This window comes from Notothenia rossii (assembly GCF_949606895.1).
Source record: "Notothenia rossii genome assembly, chromosome: 6".
Classification (NCBI taxonomy): domain Eukaryota; kingdom Metazoa; phylum Chordata; class Actinopteri; order Perciformes; family Nototheniidae; genus Notothenia; species Notothenia rossii.
Genome location: NC_136909.1, coordinates 26,534,790 through 26,552,243, shown reverse-complemented (window position 1 = coordinate 26,552,243; position 17,454 = coordinate 26,534,790). Strand labels below are relative to the sequence as shown.

General features: G+C 40.6%; 2 protein-coding genes and 1 long non-coding RNA gene across 4 annotated transcripts in view; all 3 read left to right on the top strand.

The window, feature by feature from the left end:
* The first annotated feature begins 321 nt into the window (after positions 1 to 321).
* LOC307043375 (uncharacterized protein) lies at positions 322 to 5,181 on the top strand. 2 transcript variants are annotated; one of them, XM_079687762.1, is made up of 2 exons: positions 322 to 598; positions 1,841 to 5,181. In XM_079687762.1, the coding sequence occupies exons 1-2, from the start codon at positions 427 to 429 to the stop codon at positions 4,201 to 4,203; spliced, it is 2,535 nt and encodes an 844-aa protein (XP_079543888.1). In that variant the 5' UTR covers positions 322 to 426; the 3' UTR covers positions 4,204 to 5,181. The 2 variants fall into 2 exon arrangements, 1 of the variants encoding a protein (XP_079543888.1); XR_013809359.1 differs by having other exon boundaries at positions 463 to 598; positions 1,327 to 1,984.
* Positions 5,182 to 5,321: 140 nt separating this feature from the next.
* Positions 5,322 to 9,029, top strand: LOC307043376 (uncharacterized protein). The gene is made up of 2 exons (XM_079687763.1): positions 5,322 to 5,606; positions 6,480 to 9,029. Exons 1-2 carry the CDS (start codon positions 5,435 to 5,437, stop codon positions 8,459 to 8,461), a joined length of 2,154 nt encoding a protein of 717 aa, XP_079543889.1. The 5' UTR covers positions 5,322 to 5,434; the 3' UTR covers positions 8,462 to 9,029.
* Positions 9,030 to 10,684: 1,655 nt separating this feature from the next.
* The window catches only part of LOC307044981, a 63,832-nt gene continuing 57,062 nt past the window's right edge, over positions 10,685 to 17,454 (top strand). Inside the window, exons 1-2 of the long non-coding RNA XR_013809756.1 lie at positions 10,685 to 10,811; positions 10,915 to 11,017. This is a non-coding gene — a long non-coding RNA (uncharacterized lncRNA). The remainder of the gene's footprint in view (positions 10,812 to 10,914; positions 11,018 to 17,454) is intronic.

Below are 17,454 nucleotides of genomic sequence, written 5' to 3'. Positions count from 1 at the left end.
TTCTGGTTGACAAAAAGGCTAACTTAAGAAGAGTTTTTACTTATAAAACTACACAAATAGGGGGAGGCGTGTGGTGCAGTAGATAGAGCCTTGGTCTGGGGATCAGATGGTGACAGGTTCAAACCCAACTGTATGTCGTTGTGTCCCTGGGCAAGACACTTCACCCCAAATTGCTCCTCTGAGGATTGCCCACAGTATTGAGTATGTAAGTCGCTTTGGATAAAAGCGTCTAACAAGTAAGTATGTAATGTAAAAATAATCACTCACTATTTGACACACTCCCGTGCAGCAGGTGGCAGTATGAGCCCAACAAAAGTTTGTTTACACAACTTCTCATGCGGAAGAAAACTCACGCACGTCACATCCACGAGTTATAGTTTTGCGAAGTTTTAAGCGATAAAAAAGCATCTTTATTTGTATTCAACAATGTCTTCAGTTCAAAGTATGAGAGGGTTTGTCTGTGACCGACTCACTGCGGCTGCTCAGGAAATACTGGGAGCTTATGAGAAGAAGATAGAAGGCTACGAGGCAGAAATAGCTCGTCAACGACGACTGCTGGATTCCGTGCTGACACCTGAGTTAAAGTTACACCGGACAGGTACGGACAAATATTTAATATTTTTTAAAGGCTGTTCGTTTTTGAGCAATTTAATAACACTTACTTTGAGTCCAAACACTGTAAGTCGAGCCCCACATGCCAGACAAACCAGTTTGACAGGTGTAATAATAGAATAATAATAAAGATGCCAAAGATTATACTTTCGCATAATCACGTCCAAATTGACCGTACACTTTAATATGCTTATGTTTAAGCAAATACTATCTTAATACATATGAATGTTACACCACCTAACATGCGGAAGTCCCCTCTGTGCTGCAGTTGTCAAATCCCTAAGGGCAATACATGAATACGCTTGACAATCATTAACAGAACTCTAATCTTCTTTCGGTCCAAATGGGCAAAAGCCAGTATGTTTACTCAAGTACTTCGTTAAATGCAGTTCCGAGGTACACATAGTACTGTCTGTACTTGTGTACCCCATGTTACTTCTGTTTGTACTACAATTCAGAGTCAACACTGTACTGTACATACATCTGAGAATTAGCTTGCCTTTAGCTCTATAGTCTATAACCTTATACAGGCCTATACATACAAAGTGTAATTAAAGATGTGCTTTTATGCAACCTTTTGGCTTGTGACCACTTCCAGCTATACTTTGCTTTTAACATCATGTAAATATCATGTAGATTTGCTTTTAAGCCAAACATATACAACCTTAAGGATATAGTCGTTCAACAAACTATATGCCTTGGATTGTTCTGCAGGTCTTGTCATGTCTTGGATGTCTTTGAGTCGTTGGCAAATCCACTACTGAGACTGTTTCCCTGAGTGTTTGATCTAAACATCTGCAACCATGGAGATTCAACATGCTAAGTTCACCCAGTATTTTACAAACAGAATAAGTTGAAGGAAAAGCCAAAACGAATTGTAAAAGTGTACATTTGTTATTTTTTACTTTTTTCTGACAACCCTTCAGATTCATTTATGACACACTAGAGGGGGCCAAACCCCTATGTTTTAACTAATCTACCAAACTGTATATAAAGTATTTGGAACTATCTTCACCTTAACCAGCTTCAACAATAAAAGCCTACATGTTTATTGATTGATCAATGTTAATGCAGTGTTAACATTAGTTTAACATAAATAAATTACTCCTCATTGGGCAACTCAAAATGTTCTATGTATTATAGACTATTTTATCACAACAGTTAAATATAGGTTTATCTATTCACAGTCAGTCATCATTGTCCCAATCCTTTCTCCCTCTACCTTCAGAGCTCACACAGAGACATGTCCAAAAGCTGGAGGAGGATGACGAGGTTCTCGTGATCCAGCCGCAGCACTTTGACCAGGCGACCAGCTCCAGTCATGTACCGCCAGATCCTCCACCTGTTAAAGAGGAACAGATGGAACTATGCATCGGTCAAGAAACACAGCAGCTTGGACAACAGAAGGAGACTGAAGCCTCTAAGTCAGCTTCAACTTGTGAGCAACCTGCCAACAGTGACCCCTCTCAGTTTTTGGTTCCTCATCAAACTGAGAGTGCAGTGAATCAAGATCCTCAATCCAGCATCTCAAGCAAAGATATTTTATCTAGATCTGGAGGGGAGACTTCTGCAGTATCTGAACCAAGCACTGACCACCAGCTCCCCTCTCACAACTCTGCTGGGAGCCAAGATCACGTAGCTTGTAACCATGGAAATGCAAAACCAAGAACACACATCGAGTCACCACAAAATGAGATAAGCAAAGTCCAAAACTCAACATCAGCTACAGGAAGTGAGGAAACATCAGATAGAACATGTGGTGATAAGAACACAGCAGCCACCAGCAGTACTGAACTGACAACAAATGAGGAACATATCAATGACAACACAACATCAAGTGGAAATGATGAGCCAATGCCAAAAAAGAGTCCAGATACTGGTAAAATCACATCAGCTACCACTCAACATAGGAAAGGTAATAATGAGATCAAAGCCTCAAATGAAAAGCCAACAACAAACAAGAAAGGTGAAGATGGGAGACCAACCTCACCAGGAAATGTTGATACAATGCCAAATGCCAATACATTATCAACCAGAGGCACTGAGTTAACACCTAATAGGAAAAATAATGGTGAGTCCTTAGTATCAGCTAAAAGTACTGAACCAACACCAAATGAGAAATGCAACGATAAGACCACAACATCAGCTACAGACACTGAGATAACACCAAACAAGAAATGCAATGATAATGTTGCAACATCTAAAGGAAAAAGTAGGCCAACACCAAATAAGAAATTCCAAGACGAGAGACCTAGCTCACCTGGAGGTGTTGAGGCAACACCAAATAAGAAAACAGATAGAGGCACAGAGCTAACACCAAATGAAATATCTAATGAAAACAAACCTAAGTCAAAAGGAACTAGTGAGTCAACAGCAACAAAGAAAAGCCAAGAGGGGAGACAAACCTCTTCTGGAAGTGTTAAGCCAAAAAAGTCACATAGCAATGAGAAGACAACATCAGTTAGAAGTACTGAAAAAAGAAAACGTAAAAAGTCAACCAGAGCCGTTGAGCTCACACCAAATAAGAAATGTAATAATGAGACGACAACTTCAGGTAAAATTCCTGATCCAAGAGCAAGCAAGAAACCCAACGATGGGAAAACAACATCAACAACACGTTTTAAATTGAAAACGAATGAGAAGCTTCCTGATGGGTGTACAACTTTAACCACAAGCAACAAGGTTACACCAAAAAAGAGACAGAATGATGGGAGCACAACATCTCAGGGAAGTACTGACAAAACACCAAATAAGAGACGCAAGGATGAGAAAACAAAATCAACTACTGAGAAAACACAAGTTAAGAAACGTAGCCAAAGAAGCACAACATCAAATTCTGACTCACCAACCAATCAGGGAGATGGGAACCAATCAGGTGATACCATCCAGGAAGATAATAACCCGTACAAGTGTGACAGGTGCGGTAAAGTGATGACTAACTTCAAAAACTACAAATTTCATATGAAATCCCACACTGTTGAGAAGACTTTCAAATGTGACACTTGTGGTTTAATGTTCAGGGAGAGTTGGGATTTGAAAAAACATTTAACGATTCACTCTGGTGAGAAGCCTTTCAAATGCAAAGTTTGCGGAAAAAGATTCAACCGGCAGTATAATCTGGACCTTCATTCACGTGTTCACAGCGAGGACAAGCCGCACAAATGTGACACGTGTGACAAAAGCTTCAGGTCAGATGTGAATCTGAAAAAGCATGTGAGGATTCACACAGGTGAGAAGCCTTACTCCTGCAGCGAATGTGGCAAAGGATTTGCTGATTCTTCGTCTTACAAAAATCATCTGCGAGTTCATTCGGGGGAAAAGCCCTTTGTGTGTTCTTATTGCAAGGTACGATTTGCTACCACGACAACTTTGCAAAGGCACATCAGAACACACACAGGTGAAAAGCCATACAAGTGCGAGGTGTGTGACAAAGAGTTTGGTCACAGAACGAACCTGAAAAGACACATGAAGTTGCATAATGAAGGGAAGGGCTACAAATGCTGTACCTGTGGAGAAGCGTTCCCTACATGGCTAAAACTCAACCAACACGAGAGGGTACACCGCAGTGATGCACAAAGCTCCACTGCCTAAAAACAAGTCTGCATTTCATACATCAAACTTATGATACAAGTATTTTGCAGCCAGAGTGCATAGTGGAATTTCATTTAAAGGTGGGGTTTAAGAAACCGGCTCGAGATACACTTTTTGTTATATTCCATGGAATGCTCTTAACATCCCGATAGCAATGAATATCTTAAGTGCTTCGACAAAAAATCCATAAATAAATGTCATCTGTGGAAGCCGTAGCGCTGTAAAAAGAACGACCAATCATTTTAGCCGGCCCGGCTAAAATAACTGGATGGCCTACCTGCCTGTCAGCCTTCCATCTGTGCACAAACTTATCTCCTGCCCTCATTGGTCATGTGCGCGTTCGTGTGTGTTGGAGGAGGGGCTCTGTAAGGAAGTGGCAGATTTTTTCCGGCTGTGTATTTTCAAATTCTAGCACACTCGAGCTGGTTTCTCCAAAATTACCTACCCTGTCTAAAAAGAATACTTTGTTAAATCTGTTCCTTTAGATTAGAAGAACCTGTTTTTATTTTCTGCACAAACTGCTTTTAGTGTTTTAGCCTATTTGTGCTGGGAGCTGATGATGGGGCAGCTTTTGTTGGTGTCTGCTGCTTCAGCTGCTAGTGCTATTTTATCGACAATCATCTATTCATAGAATATGTATTCAGTTTTTATTGCAAATTGTCGACATCCTTGTATTTGTATGGTCAACAAAGTTCTCGGTCGGATGCGCTTGCAAGGTGTTACAATAACAAAATGATCCAGATTGTTTGCTGGACTATCCTTTGTTTTTTCTGATATTGTTTTAATCAGAGCTATTATTCACTTTCTTGTCAAATTAAGAAAGGAAACTTTGCTTGTTTGTTTTCTAAATGCATCAATGTTTTGACTTGTATCTAATAACTTTTCAAAGTGAATCATATTCCTACAATCAACACATTCAGCACAATTATACTGTAAAACATTTAATTTTAAATAAATTATATTGCACTGTTTCTAAAATGGTGTGGTTGTAATGTTTTTTGTACAATTCTGCAATGTACGTTTTAGTCAGCTTGGACTGACATTTCCTGGAAGGCATGTTGCACAAATGTGCCTTTTTCTGACGTTGCCCCTGTCTTACGGTTTTATTATCTCTGATGTATAGAGAGATTAACAGCTCTGGCAGGAAATGAAGCATTTCTGTTAAAGTGACAAACTGAAGACAGTGTGTCAGAGCTAAAGCCAAGAAAGCCTTATTTTAAAATTATTTAAAATGTCTGCAGTTGAAAATTTGAGAAAGGTTATCAACGAGCGACTGAATGCTGCTGTGGAGGAAATATTAGGAGTTTGTGAGCACACTATAGTTGCGTACGAGGAGAAGATCGTCCGTCAACGCAGATTGCTGGATTTCCTTTTGAAGCCTGACATAAAGCTACACAGGATAGGTATGTCACTGAGGTCCTTTTGTATTTTTTACATTATTGTAACTTGCATTAAGCCAAATAAACGTTACAATTCTGACATTTGTATGTTGAACCACACCTACCGGGTTTAGTTAACGTTGCAGGTTCTTCCTGTTATTCTTATATTCAATAACATATTGAGTGTGGGTTTTATTTAATTCTATGCTGACTTGCCAGACACAAATCTGAATGACTGTTTTATAAATCTGTTTAAATTGTTACACAAATATCCATAAACATTAGAAATAAAAGTAAATATCAAGATTTCACTTTGGCTTATTCAGTAGAAAGGTATTAACAAGAAAATATACTTAAGTACCCTCCTTTTTAGACAGAATGGTCCCTTTCAGAGAGGTAGATTAGCATAAATATACATAAATGTTATTACTTATTTATTGTTTCAGCTGCTTAACTACAATGTTGGACATATAAATGGATCATATCTTTCTTTATAAAATCGTAATCCTAAAAGTAACTAATTACTCCACTTAACTCAAAGTATGAAGTATAGAATAATAAGGAAAGGAAAGCAAAAAATGAAATATAAATCTGGAGTATGAGAGCAATCCGTATAAAGCTCTGTACCGCCAAAAAGTCAGATATACTCCTCTCAGTCAAAATAAAAATAATAATAATAGCACCAGCCATAGTTCTTAGAGGATAACTTAAGATAAAGTGAAGCTTTGATTGAATTCTGCTTATTGTGTTGAGCTGACCACAGGCTAGGCCTACTGGGACTAAATATACTATCAGAGTAGTTAAATACTTAGTCATAGGTTAACCAACAGTTAATTCATATCTTAAAGCTACACAGGGGTGAAAACGATCCCTAATGTTTCTTATTTTGTCCCCCAGAGCTCAAACAGCAACTTGTCTGTAAGCAGGAGGAGAATGAAGTGCTTCTTGATCAGCATCTCTGTATTGAGAAGAGGAACTCCATTTTGGATCAAGAGCCTGCAAAGATTAAAGAAGAACAGGAGGAACTGTGCACCATGGAGGGAGAGCAGCTCGTACTGAAGCAGGAGAATGCAGCAGAGGAACATCCCATTGACAAAATTCGTATTGTGTGGGTGAGATCTGAATCTGACAGGAGTAACTCTGTTGTATCAGAGCAGAGAAGTGACAAACAGCTCTTCCCCAACACCTCTCAAGTAACAGATAATCAAGACCACAGAAGAAAAGACCATGGAAACGAAACACAAAAAACAAATACAACACCAAAACCTAAGCAGCAGAAAGGTGCATCCATTACAAAAATGGCAAATAGTTGCGGAAACACATTGTCAACTACAAATTCTGAGCCAAAACCAAAGAAGAAACATAATGCAGAGAAAGCATCAAGTACATGTTCTGAGCCAAAACCAAAGAAGAAACCTGATGGAGAGAAAGCATCAAGTACATGTTCTGAGTCTAAACCAAAGAAGAAACCTGATGGAGAGAAAGCATCATGTACACATTATGAGCCAAAACCAAAGAAGAAACTTGATGCAGGGAAAGCATCAAGTACATGTTCTGAGCCAAAACCACTGAAGAAACCTGATGCAGGGAAAGCATCAAGTACATGTTCTGAGTCTAAACCAAAGAAGAAACCTGATGGAGAGAAAGCATCAAGTACATGTTCTGAGCCAAAACCAAAGAAGAAACCTGATGGAGAGAAAGCATCAAGTACATGTTCTGAGTCTAAACCAAAGAAGAAACCTGATGGAGAGAAAGCATCAAGTACATGTTCTGAGTCTAAACCAAAGAAGAAACCTGATGGAGAGAAAGCATCAAGTACATGTTCTGAGCCAAAACCAAAGAAGAAACCTGATGGAGAGAAAGCATCAAGTACATGTTCTGAGTCTAAACCAAAGAAGAAACCTGATGGAGAAAAAGCATCAAGTACACATTATGAGCCAAAACCACTGAAGAAACCTGATGCAGGGAAAGCATCAAGTACATGTTCTGAGCCAAAACCAAAGAAAACAAATAAACATAGTGATGGAAGATCAGCGGCAATTATTGAGCCAAAGCCAACAAATAAATGTAACAAGGTCCATCCCACATTGACCACAAATCATGCCCCAACAACTCAAGATAAACATTACAAAGGGAACACAACATCAGCAGACACTACTGAGCTAAATCCCCAGAACAAACCTTGCAAGTGCGACGAATGCGGCAAAGCATTTTCTCATTTCCGTGACTTAAAAGTTCACATGAGAATTCACACGGGGGAAAGGCCTTTTGAATGCAGCTACTGCGCAAGGAAGTTCGTCCAGAGTTCTGCTTTGAGACGACATGTAAAAACTCACACTGGAGAAAAGCCCTTCCAATGCAAATCATGTGGGAGAAAGTTTGCCCAGATGTCTTCGGTAACCAAGCACATGAGAACTCACACAGGGGAGAAGCCCTTTCTTTGCATCACCTGTGGAAGAGGATTCAGCTGCAAAGTCAATATGCAGAAGCACATGAGGATTCACACAGGTGAGAGGCCCTACACCTGCAGCGCCTGCTGGAAGGACTTTGCAGACTACTCATCGCTGAAATGTCACACTCGACTGCACACAGGGGAGAAGCCTTATCAATGCCCTCAATGTAAGAAAAGATTCACAGTCAGCACAACTTTGAAAAAGCACATAAGAACCCACACAGGTGAAAGGCCATATAAGTGCAGCACTTGTGGAAACAGTTATTTTCAAAGAATACACTTGAAATTACACCTCAGGGTTCACACAGGTGAGAACCCGGACAAATGCAGCGTCTGTGGAAAACAGTGCAGAAGCGGAGCAAAGCTGAAAATTCACATGAGGATTCATACTGATGACGCTCCGAGCAGCAGTTCTGTAAAGTTGTAAATGCATATCATGAAAATAGTCGTCATTATGTAACAAAAGCGCTTTTTTTAGATCTTATAAAAAGTATTCTCCTCATGGCCTTAAAGAAAATTGGCCCTTGAAATAATGTTGGAGCTGTTTGAGTTCACAGGCCCCTGAACCACACATATGTGATATTGACAAGGAGTGAATGGGAAATGTGTGAAATGGATAAAAAATGTTTTGGCCTAGAATCAGCTGCTCCCCTAAGTATTACAGGATTTTAATAACCCTCTATGATCAACAGATTACTCAAAATGCCTCTGTAGCTGTAGAAAACAACTCATGGTCCCATTCTGCCATCATGTGGTCCTTTATATATTTGCAACATTTCATTTACATATATATTTTTATTTGCTTTCAGGGGATATTCGGTGTGGTGGGTTGTGTGTTATTTGCAAATTGCTTGTAGATTTGTATGCTGTCAATATCCGCTTGTATTGCTATCCCTCTGCAACATTTCCATTGGTATCTATTGTTTTTTTTTTAGTGACTACTCTTTTTTGTTTGGTGTTTTTGGTGTGTTTGCATTAAAATGATATTATGTGTTTTAATGTATTTTTCTTGTATTCACTTACATTGTATGGTTAGATAATCTTTATTATAAAAGTTGATAGACAGGTTGCACATCTGTCAATGTTAAAGAGAAACCTTTTAGTTAAATCAGAAATTACCCAATTCTGCTATCTAGTGGGCGTGTATAAACTTGCACCATTAAAGGCTATTTTAAAGCCTTTTCTCGCTAACTTTCTACTCTTATTAACCCCCAGATATTGCATTCAGGTTCAGATATATAACAGGAGCGGGAATTAAACCTGAGTATATAAAGTGTGCTTCACCCTACAACTTACCACCTGAGTGAACTCAAACATACCCAAATAAGGTAAGATTTCATTGCATCCACTATTACCTTTGTATGCACACACGATTATCTCTTCATAACCAAAGGCTCACTAAACATATTATTTTAGAGTACAGCTTGCTGTCAGATATCGAAATGAAGTGTATGTATATAGTTCTAGATTAATGTGGTAAACAGTGTGATAAACTGATAATACATTGTTTAAAATGGAAGAAAATTGCAGAAGCACTGTCTCTGTGTGTCTGTCGGACCACCCACCTACGCCTTTGTACTGTACATGTATCAGTCTGTGCTGCAGTGGTTAATCAGTGGGTCGTGGCTCCAGAGCTGCAGTGGCTCCAGTGTCATTGTGGAGCATTAGCAGCTCACAGGTTGGTTCATAAATCATCTAGATTATGTTTGCACAGCTGTTGCAACCCTCCACTCTCCTAACCCCAGCCTCGGACACTGTATCAGTTTCAAACAGGCAAATATTTGTAATCATCTTGGAGGACTTGTATTACTTAGTTTCCCTTTGTGATTGATGGAGTATCTGTGAGTAGCCCTTTGGGGGGCAACTGAAAAACAGTAGGCCTTACAAAATAAAGTAGGCTTCATTGAAATGCTCCCTTCTATGCTGTACCAAAGAAAACCCTAATGGTTAAAAGTTAATATACTTAGCTAGTTTGATCATTTTACTCGACTTTATTAACTGCGCTCAGTCACCCATACAAGTTGTGTTCTTATCTTTTTGGTTTATAATTATAATTGTTTTTTATCTGAGGTGGGAAGTAATTAAGTACTACATTTACTCAAGTACTGTACTTAAGTACAATACTGAGGTACTTGTACTTTACTCGAGTATTTCCATTTTATGCTACTTTGTTCTTCTACTCCACTACAATTCAGAGGTATGTTGTATACTTTTATCCACTACATATTAAATACCTTTACAGATTTGGATTATAATCAACACTTAAATCAGACTTTAGTTAAACCTGGAGTAAATTCACAAGCAATGCAGTATACAGTCATTAAAACTAGCTGCACCTTTACAAGCTTTGATAACACTTTAATGCATCAATAATCATAATCAAAACAAATCATATATTATTCGGAAATTGAGTACTTTTGGTACGTTAAGTTTATTTTGATGCCAATACTTTTCTACCTTTACTTGAGTAACATTTTAATGCAGGATTTGTACTTGTAACAGAGTATTCATACACTGTGGCACTTCTACTTTTAATCAAGTACAAGATCTGGGTAGCCTACTTCTCCAACCTCTGGTTTTTATCCCATCAAAAATGAATGACTCCTGCGATCACATGAAAATCTTTATTGAATGCTACCTAAATTGAACGCACCCTTTCACCTGTCCTGTGCATGGCGGCCTATTTGAGCCTGCATGGACACATACAATACTGATAAAGGACTCTTATCGCGTCGCTGCTGCTTCATAATTGCACGTTTGCAAACTTTATTTTGCTAGTAAGTAGCGTTTAATTATCAGTTTGACTATCAACAACCCGATTCTGTTGAAGATATGTGGAGAATTAACTTATTTCACCATGTTTTCTGCTCTGTTTGTTAGCTATGCATCGGGTAAACCGCACAGGTGTAGCCTACTTCAAACCGGAAGAGCTGCTTGGACCCAACTCTTTCCTTCCTGATGAGAATATTCCAACTTCTTAAAGGTAGTAATTTGCTGATTGTTGGGCCATGTCAGTCACTCAGTTATTGTTGCATGGCAATCGCCTTTCTTTACTATGTGGCTGCTGTTAATTGTATATGATGGCTTCAAGTAGGCTATTGCTCTGCTCAGATTTGCTTGTGTTTCATTTCGAGGCCTTTTTCCGTTGGCTGCTACTTTCTGCTTTTATTTGTGTGTTGCGTTTTAATTTGAAGTGTATCTATTTATACTTAATTATTTGCTTGTGTCTAAGAATGATTTGTATGAGGTTCGGGCCTGTGTGAATTGTTCATGCTATTGCTTTACATCAGGGATGGGCAAATGGCGGCCCGGGGGTAGTAGCCTACTGACTGATACCGTCCACTACTCCTATTTACGTCGCGAGCTGCCTACATGATTTGGTTCGGCAGCCAAATACCGCGAAATAATCTGGGACGCGCGTTTGTGTGTATTGTGTTTGTTTCCCGGGGAAAACACTCACAAGAAACACCGGCTGTTGTTGCCTGCTGTGTCACGTACCGCTTGTAATTATGCTTTTACAAGCTTAAAAGTTGTATCTATCATCTGAATTTGGCAAAACAAGTTTAACATTCTAAGAACCAATACTTTGTTTATTTGAAATCAGATGAAAACAAACTGTCACAGACCCTGCCGTGTTATCTAATATTACTATACGTTTTTCATTCATAATTTCAGCGGGAGGGAGGAGGAGCGGCGCTGAGGAACTGAGGTTACCTCCTGTAACCACAGTTTCTATGAGTAAATGGCGCAGCCCTCTAAGGCAGTGGTTTTCAAAGTGGGGGCCGCGGCCCCCTGGGGGGCCGCCAGGGGGCGCTAGGGGGGCCTCAGAAAATTGGAGGGAAGATAAGAAAAAAAAAGGAAAGACAAAAAAAAAAAAATCTAATTATTTTTTAATAAATATTTTAAATCTGATTTTTAAAAAAAAATCATAATTATAAAATATAATTTATAATAATGGAACATATAATTTGCCATAGTCATCTTTCTGATTGCCTACCAGTCAAAACATCGTTCACGACGCCATGACGTCATGTTTAGACCTGGCGGTTTGCGCCATTTATCAAGCTGCTTTGCTCCTCAAGCGAGCAAGCTAGCTAGCTCAAAATGGACAGGTTTTTGACAAAGAACAGGTCAACGGAACCGACCAACAGCCCTGCTGTGGAGGACACTGCTGCAAAAAAACCTAAGAACTCCTGGCCAATTAAAATCAGAAGGTACGAGGCAGCGTACATTAAGTATGGCTTTACAGCCATACAGAAAAATGGCCATGATTGCCCGAAGTGTGTGCTCTGTCTGGAGACCCTCTCAAACGAGTGTTTAAAACCTTCGAAACTTCAGCGTCACTTGATGCAAAAACATCCGGCAGAGGCCGAAAAAACGGCAGACTTCTTCAGACGTAAAGAGGAGCATTTGGCCAGGCAATCTGCTGCATTCACACAGCAAGCTACCGTTCCCGAGCGGGCCCTGAAGGCATCATTTTTAGCTTCATACCACATTGCTCGTGCAAAAAAACCTCACACAATCGGAGAGGATTTGCTTTTACCAGCTACCAAAGACATTGTCCGAGAATTGCTTGGCGAGGATGCTGCTAAAAAAATTGACGCTGTCCCACTCTCGGACAACACCGTCAGCCGACGGATTGGTGACATGGCGCAGGACGTATCTGCTCAGCTTTTGGAGCAGGTGAGAGCCAGCGAGTACTTCGCTCTTCAACTAGATGAGAGCACAGACATATCGAATGAGGCCCAACTGCTTGTGTACATTCGATTTATTTCCCAGGAGAGATTTGTCGAGGAAATACTGTTTTGTAAAGCACTTGAAAGAAGAACCACTGGGAAAGATATTTTTCAAGTTTTGGACGATTACATCGAGTCTAACGGATTGAACTGGGCCCGCTGTGTGGGGGTGTGTTCGGACGGAGCCGCGGCAATGACCGGCAAGATCAGTGGAGTGACCGCTCTCATTAAGCAGAAAGCCCCGCATGTAGTCGCCACACACTGCATGCTCCACCGTGAGGCACTTGTCGCAAAAAGGATGGATAACGAGTTGAATCAGGTACTACAGGAGGTTGTACAAGTGGTGAATTTTATTAAAGCCCGCCCCTTGAAACACAGACTGTTTACCCTGCTTTGTAATGAGATGGGCGCCCGTTTTGAGGGGCTGCTGCTTCACTCAAACGTGCGCTGGCTGTCACGGGGCGCAGTTTTGAACCGTGTCTATGAGCTGCGGAGGGAGGTTGGAGAGTTCCTCTCTTCTGAAAAGCATCAGCTGGCAGAGCGGTTCACTGATGCAACCTGGATCCGCAAACTTGCATACATGTCAGACATTTTTCTGCATCTAAATGTACTGAACCAAAGCATGCAAGGACGTGACACGTACATACTGCAGGTGCAAGACAAAGTGCGTGCTTTTTCCAAAAAGATTATGCTGTGGTCAAACAAGCTCCAGGAGGGAGTCACAGAGATGTTCCCACTACTTCACCAGGAGCTGCTGTCATGTGATGATTTGGGCTCCATCTCTCCAATGATCCAGTCCCACCTGGAGCACCTCCAAGGATATTTTAAAGACTATTTCCCTGACCTTGAAAACACACATTTAAACTGGGTTAGGAACCCCTTTTCCCCCGGTGTCGGTTCTAGTTTGGACATAAAGTCACAGGAGGAGCTGATTGAGATGACAAACTCAGGGGATTTAAAACTAAACTTTGAGGCTCTTCCCCTGTCTAACTACTGGCTACATGTAAGAAAGGACTATCCCACCTTGGCTGACAGGGCACTGAAATGCCTTCTCCCTTTTGCAACAACTTACTTGTGTGAGTCTGGCTTTTCAACTTTAAAGGTACTCAAAACTAAACATAGAGCACGTCTACATGTGGACAATGACATGCGTATGGCACTGACAGACATTAAGCCCAGGCTTGACAGACTGTGTAGGAGCCACCAAGCCCATCCCTCCCACTAGTGTGATCACTGTCTGTCACTTCCAACACACACACACACACACACACACACACACACACACACACACACACACACACACACACACACACACACACACAAAAGAGAGGTTTGGTTTCTTTTTTCTGTTTTTGTATCATCAACAGTTTGTTGAAAGGTTTGTTATTCAGTGGGAATATAGTGTTGAACTTACAGAACCAAGTCAGTTTAATAGATTTTTTTTCTTTTTTGACTGAAAACTTTTGAAGACATAATGCAAGAAAGACAAAAAAAAAAAACTCTTGCATATGTAAATATATTTTCTGTAGGGTAAAATGTATTGCGACATAGTGTCTATAATAAGAAAAACATTGTGGTGGAACAAAGATGCCCTGCCAATGCATACAAATCTTATTCTGTGTTGAAAACATATTGTTAATATTATTCTCATGCTAAACAAATGTAATAATTACAGTATTGAATAGAGAATAAAAGTAACAAAAACGTTCTTAAAGTTGATGTGTGACATATTTTGTAGCATTGTTGGTGGGTTTGCAAAGGGGGTCCCCGGCCAGAAGCTAATGATTTTTGGGGGGGCCTTGGCATGGAAAAGTTTGGGAACCCCTGCTCTAAGGCTATCGCTATTGGGTAATCCCCCTGCGCCCCCGCGCAGCACTGAAACACTTGTAGTCCACGCCCACCCGCAAGGTGGGCCCCACCCTCGGGCCTCCTTCCGGTATAAATAGGAAGGAGGGCCGGCAATCTGCTTCATACCAAATAACTTTTCTTCAGCTATTCGTAGTAGTGATGGGATTTATGGCTCTTTGAAGGGAGCCGGATCTTATGGCTCCGTTCCTTTCAAAGAGCCGTTCAAAAGAGCCGTTCAAAAGAGACGTTTTTTTGGCGGGGTTACTTGGTTTGTCTGTGAAATAATCACCAGGATAAGGATTGACTGTATTGCCAGACCTAATGTCAATAATCTGCTTTGTAAACACGACACAAGGTGGCGCCATATCCATGTAATTCATGTCCGTGAATGTACTACTTTGAATTTACCCTCCGTATGTGTTAAGTAAATAAAGTTGCCTTGCCTTGAATGAAATTCACGCAACTCTTAATATTAGATACTGTGTTTTTAAGTGGCGATGGAGATCATTTGTTGGCCCTGCTTTAAAGGATATTTTGCCTTTACAAATGGTGCGCTTTTTTGGTTGAAGTGCATCAAAATGCTGCTGCGTTTTCGCCTTTGGCTCATTTTCCATCCGAAAAATACGTCGTCTACCTGTCCTGTAGCCTACCACTTGTTATGACTTCTCTCTCTCGCGTATTCCATTAAGACCAGTGTTGAAAGTGTGCCGGTCCTACCCGGTCCTTAGTACCGGTAAGAGATTTCCAGGCGGTCCGGAGGACCAGGAAGAATTGACAGCTCCACCCGTGGAATTTATACTACGAAGGGCAGATATTTTGGTTTGGATTACTGGTCTGGGGGAAGCTCGTGTGTGTGTGTGTGTGTGTGTGTGTGTGTGTGTGTGTGTGTGTGTGTGTGTGTGTGTGTGTGTGTGTGTGTGTGTGTGTGTGTGTGTGTGTGTGTGTGTGTGTGTGTGTGTGTGTGTGTGTGTGTGTGTGTGTGTGTGTGTGTGTGTGTGTGTGTGTGTGTGTGTATTTTTGCGTTTGTGCGTATTGTGTTTGTTTCCCGGGGAAAACACTAACGAGAAACACCGGCTGCTTTTATGCCTGCTGTGACCTCAAGTTACTCCGTTCTCCGCTTGTAATTATGCCGTTACAAGCTTCTAAATTGTATTTATCATCTGAATTTGCCGAAAAAAGTTTCATATTCTGAAAGCCAAGACTTTGTTTATTTAAAATCAAACAAAACACCCGAACCCCGAAAAACTATTTTTTTACGCAAATCCACGTTTATTTTGAAATGAGCCGTTGCGACTTCCGACTGATTTCGATAGAGCGGGTCACATATTAGCTTTTTCCCACTTGATCAGAACAGCGGGAGGAGAAAAGAATGGAGTGACTGAATGACAGCTAGAAAATTAGGCTACGTGGTAATTAAAGCAAAAATGCAAACGACGATTCTTCAGATGTTTAAGAGAAAGGAGAGAGATGAAGAAACTCAGAATGTGCTTAAAATTTGAAAAACAACGCCCACAGATGACACAGGTGATGATGCTTATTTAGCCCAGAGAATGGACATGAACATGGCCATGATGAATATAATAAGTTAGCTAACTAGCAAACTGTATATCTCTATATGGGGTGCCCAACCAGTCGATCCCCAGTCGATCTCGAGATGTCTAAAAGTAGAACAACAATATTCAGTTTTATCGTTAATGTCCTACAACAGGGGTGGCCAAACTTTTTGGCTCAGGGGCCACAATGATGTATCAATGTGACAGCCGGGCCGGGGGGCATTGTTTGGTTCCGTCTTGATTCATGTCGGGCTGAGGGTTGTTTTAATCTCATTCTCCCGCGCGCGGGGCGACGTCCACGCGCAGCTGCGACGACCAGGGAGGAAGGGACTTTTCGCGGCGCGCGGACAGTGGGGGATAACATAAATAAAAATTGGATCGTTGTATTTTTAAGGCTTTTTAAGATCAGCGCGGGAACCCTGGCTCATTTATACCAATATTGGACGGGCCGCATTGAACACATCAACGGGCCGCATGTGGCCCGCGGGCCGTAGTTTGGCCACCTCCAGGCTCGGTTCTACGGGGGTGCATAAGGGTCCCAGTTGAATGTTATGCACCCTCACTTGAAAAAGAGAAGGGAGTGAAAAATATTACATATACAATAACAATAATAATAATAATAATAATAGTAGTAGTAATATGAAGAAGAAGAAGAATATAGTTGAAAATAAAATAAACTGTAATTGTGTTCAAATATTGTGGTCAAATAACTATAGTTAATAACACCCCCCCCGTCAACGATCGCCGCCGTCTTGGTTCAAAAAAGGTTGGGCACCCTTGCTCTATATAGTCAATGGCTATCTTACTCAGAACACAACATGTACACAGCATACTATTTTAACATTAAATATTTTGCTTTGATATCTTCTATTTTAATCTGCACATTGTGGCATACATTTTATTTTATTAGTATTTTAATTTATGTAACCAATATTCTGAAAATTCAAAGAAAGACAGAGACTTGTACATTGTTGACTGTCTGCTGAATTTAGTTATACATTTTTATTCTAATTTATAACAGTTGAGGCCCAGAGGGAGGAAGAGGAGACTCAGCCAGAAGAAGTGGCAGCAGGTCCCTCAGAAGCCACCATAGGTGATGCTAGCCCTACTGCATACCCTTCTATATGGAAAGAAGAACAATATGAACAGTTCAAACAGAAAAATGAATGGATGTATGCTCACAATGGAAGGCTAGGCTGTACCCCATGCCATGATGTGAAGGATCTGGGTGTCATGGCATCCCGTGGTGTTAATATTGGTATTCAGTGGGCTGATGGAAAGAT

Excerpts from the sequence above, each read along its gene's own strand:
- LOC307043376 (XM_079687763.1), top strand. The coding sequence starts at position 5,435 with ATGTCTGCAGTTGAAAATTTGAGAAAGGTTATCAACGAGCGACTGAAT. Across the intron at positions 5,607-6,479 it reads CATAAAGCTACACAGGATAG|AGCTCAAACAGCAACTTGTC; the intron begins GTATGTCACTGA and ends TTTGTCCCCCAG.
- LOC307043375 (XM_079687762.1), top strand. The coding sequence starts at position 427 with ATGTCTTCAGTTCAAAGTATGAGAGGGTTTGTCTGTGACCGACTCACT. Across the intron at positions 599-1,840 it reads GTTAAAGTTACACCGGACAG|AGCTCACACAGAGACATGTC; the intron begins GTACGGACAAAT and ends CTCTACCTTCAG.